Source organism: Galeopterus variegatus, unplaced genomic scaffold (genome assembly GCF_000696425.1).
Source record: "Galeopterus variegatus unplaced genomic scaffold, G_variegatus-3.0.2 Scaffold114131, whole genome shotgun sequence".
Classification (NCBI taxonomy): Eukaryota; Metazoa; Chordata; class Mammalia; order Dermoptera; family Cynocephalidae; genus Galeopterus; species Galeopterus variegatus.
The window spans coordinates 1-716 of record NW_007840242.1 but is presented as its reverse complement, the minus strand read 5'-3'; the positions used below and the strand labels follow the sequence as shown (position 1 = coordinate 716).

The following is a 716-nucleotide window of genomic DNA, read 5'->3' as shown; positions in this document are numbered from 1 at the left end:
GGGGAGCGGCAGAAGAGACTGAGGGGACCGAGGGGACCGGAATAGGGGTGCGGAGGAGGGGACGGGCTGGAGGGGTGGCTGGATGGGAAAGGCGGGGCGGGGGAGACTCGTGGGAGCCGAGAGGCGAAGGCCGGGCTGCCGGCGGCGGCGGGCGTCCCAGGAGGGCGTGCGGTGCGGTCACTCACCCCGGCCCGGGAGCTGCAGCCACGGGCTGCGTTTCCGCACGCTGCGGGTGGCGGTGGCCGCCTCGCACCAGTACGATTCGAGCTCCTCGACCTCGGGCTCTGGGACCGTGTACTCGGCGCCCCAGTCGAAGCGGCGCACCGGGCGACTGTACTTGTAGAAAGCGAATTGCAGCGGCGTGTCGCTCTTCTGCTGGTGCAGGCGCGTCTCGCAGCGCAGGACCACCCCGCGGTGGCCGGCGCCGCGGGTCTCCCCTGGGCCCATCACTCTCAGCACCGGCGCCTGGAACAGCTCTGCGGAGAGGGCGGCCCGGAGGCCGAGGTCGCGTATTGGGACTGCGCGAGGGGTGGGTGACCCCGCGACCGCTCCTTCTCTTCCCGCAGGGGCTCCTCGCCCACCCGAAGACCGAGAGAGGTGGGAGGAGGCTGTGTGTACACGCGGAGGAAGGGAGGGAGGAAAGCCCTCTGAAGTGTGGGGCAAGGGGCCGGGTCCACGAGGAACGGAGAAGGCTTGAAGCCAGGCGGGACCAGGCA

General features: G+C 71.4%; 1 protein-coding gene across 1 annotated transcript; it reads right to left on the bottom strand.

Annotated features, from left to right (window-relative positions):
- Positions 1-185: 185 nt before the first annotated feature.
- Positions 186-476, bottom strand: LOC103584794 (Fc receptor-like B; the record flags this gene model as incomplete). The annotated part of the gene is made up of 1 exon (XM_008565657.1): positions 186-476. A coding segment is annotated over one exon (291 nt), but the record flags the coding sequence as incomplete, so codon positions are not given.
- Between the last annotated feature and the right edge of the window lie 240 nt (positions 477-716).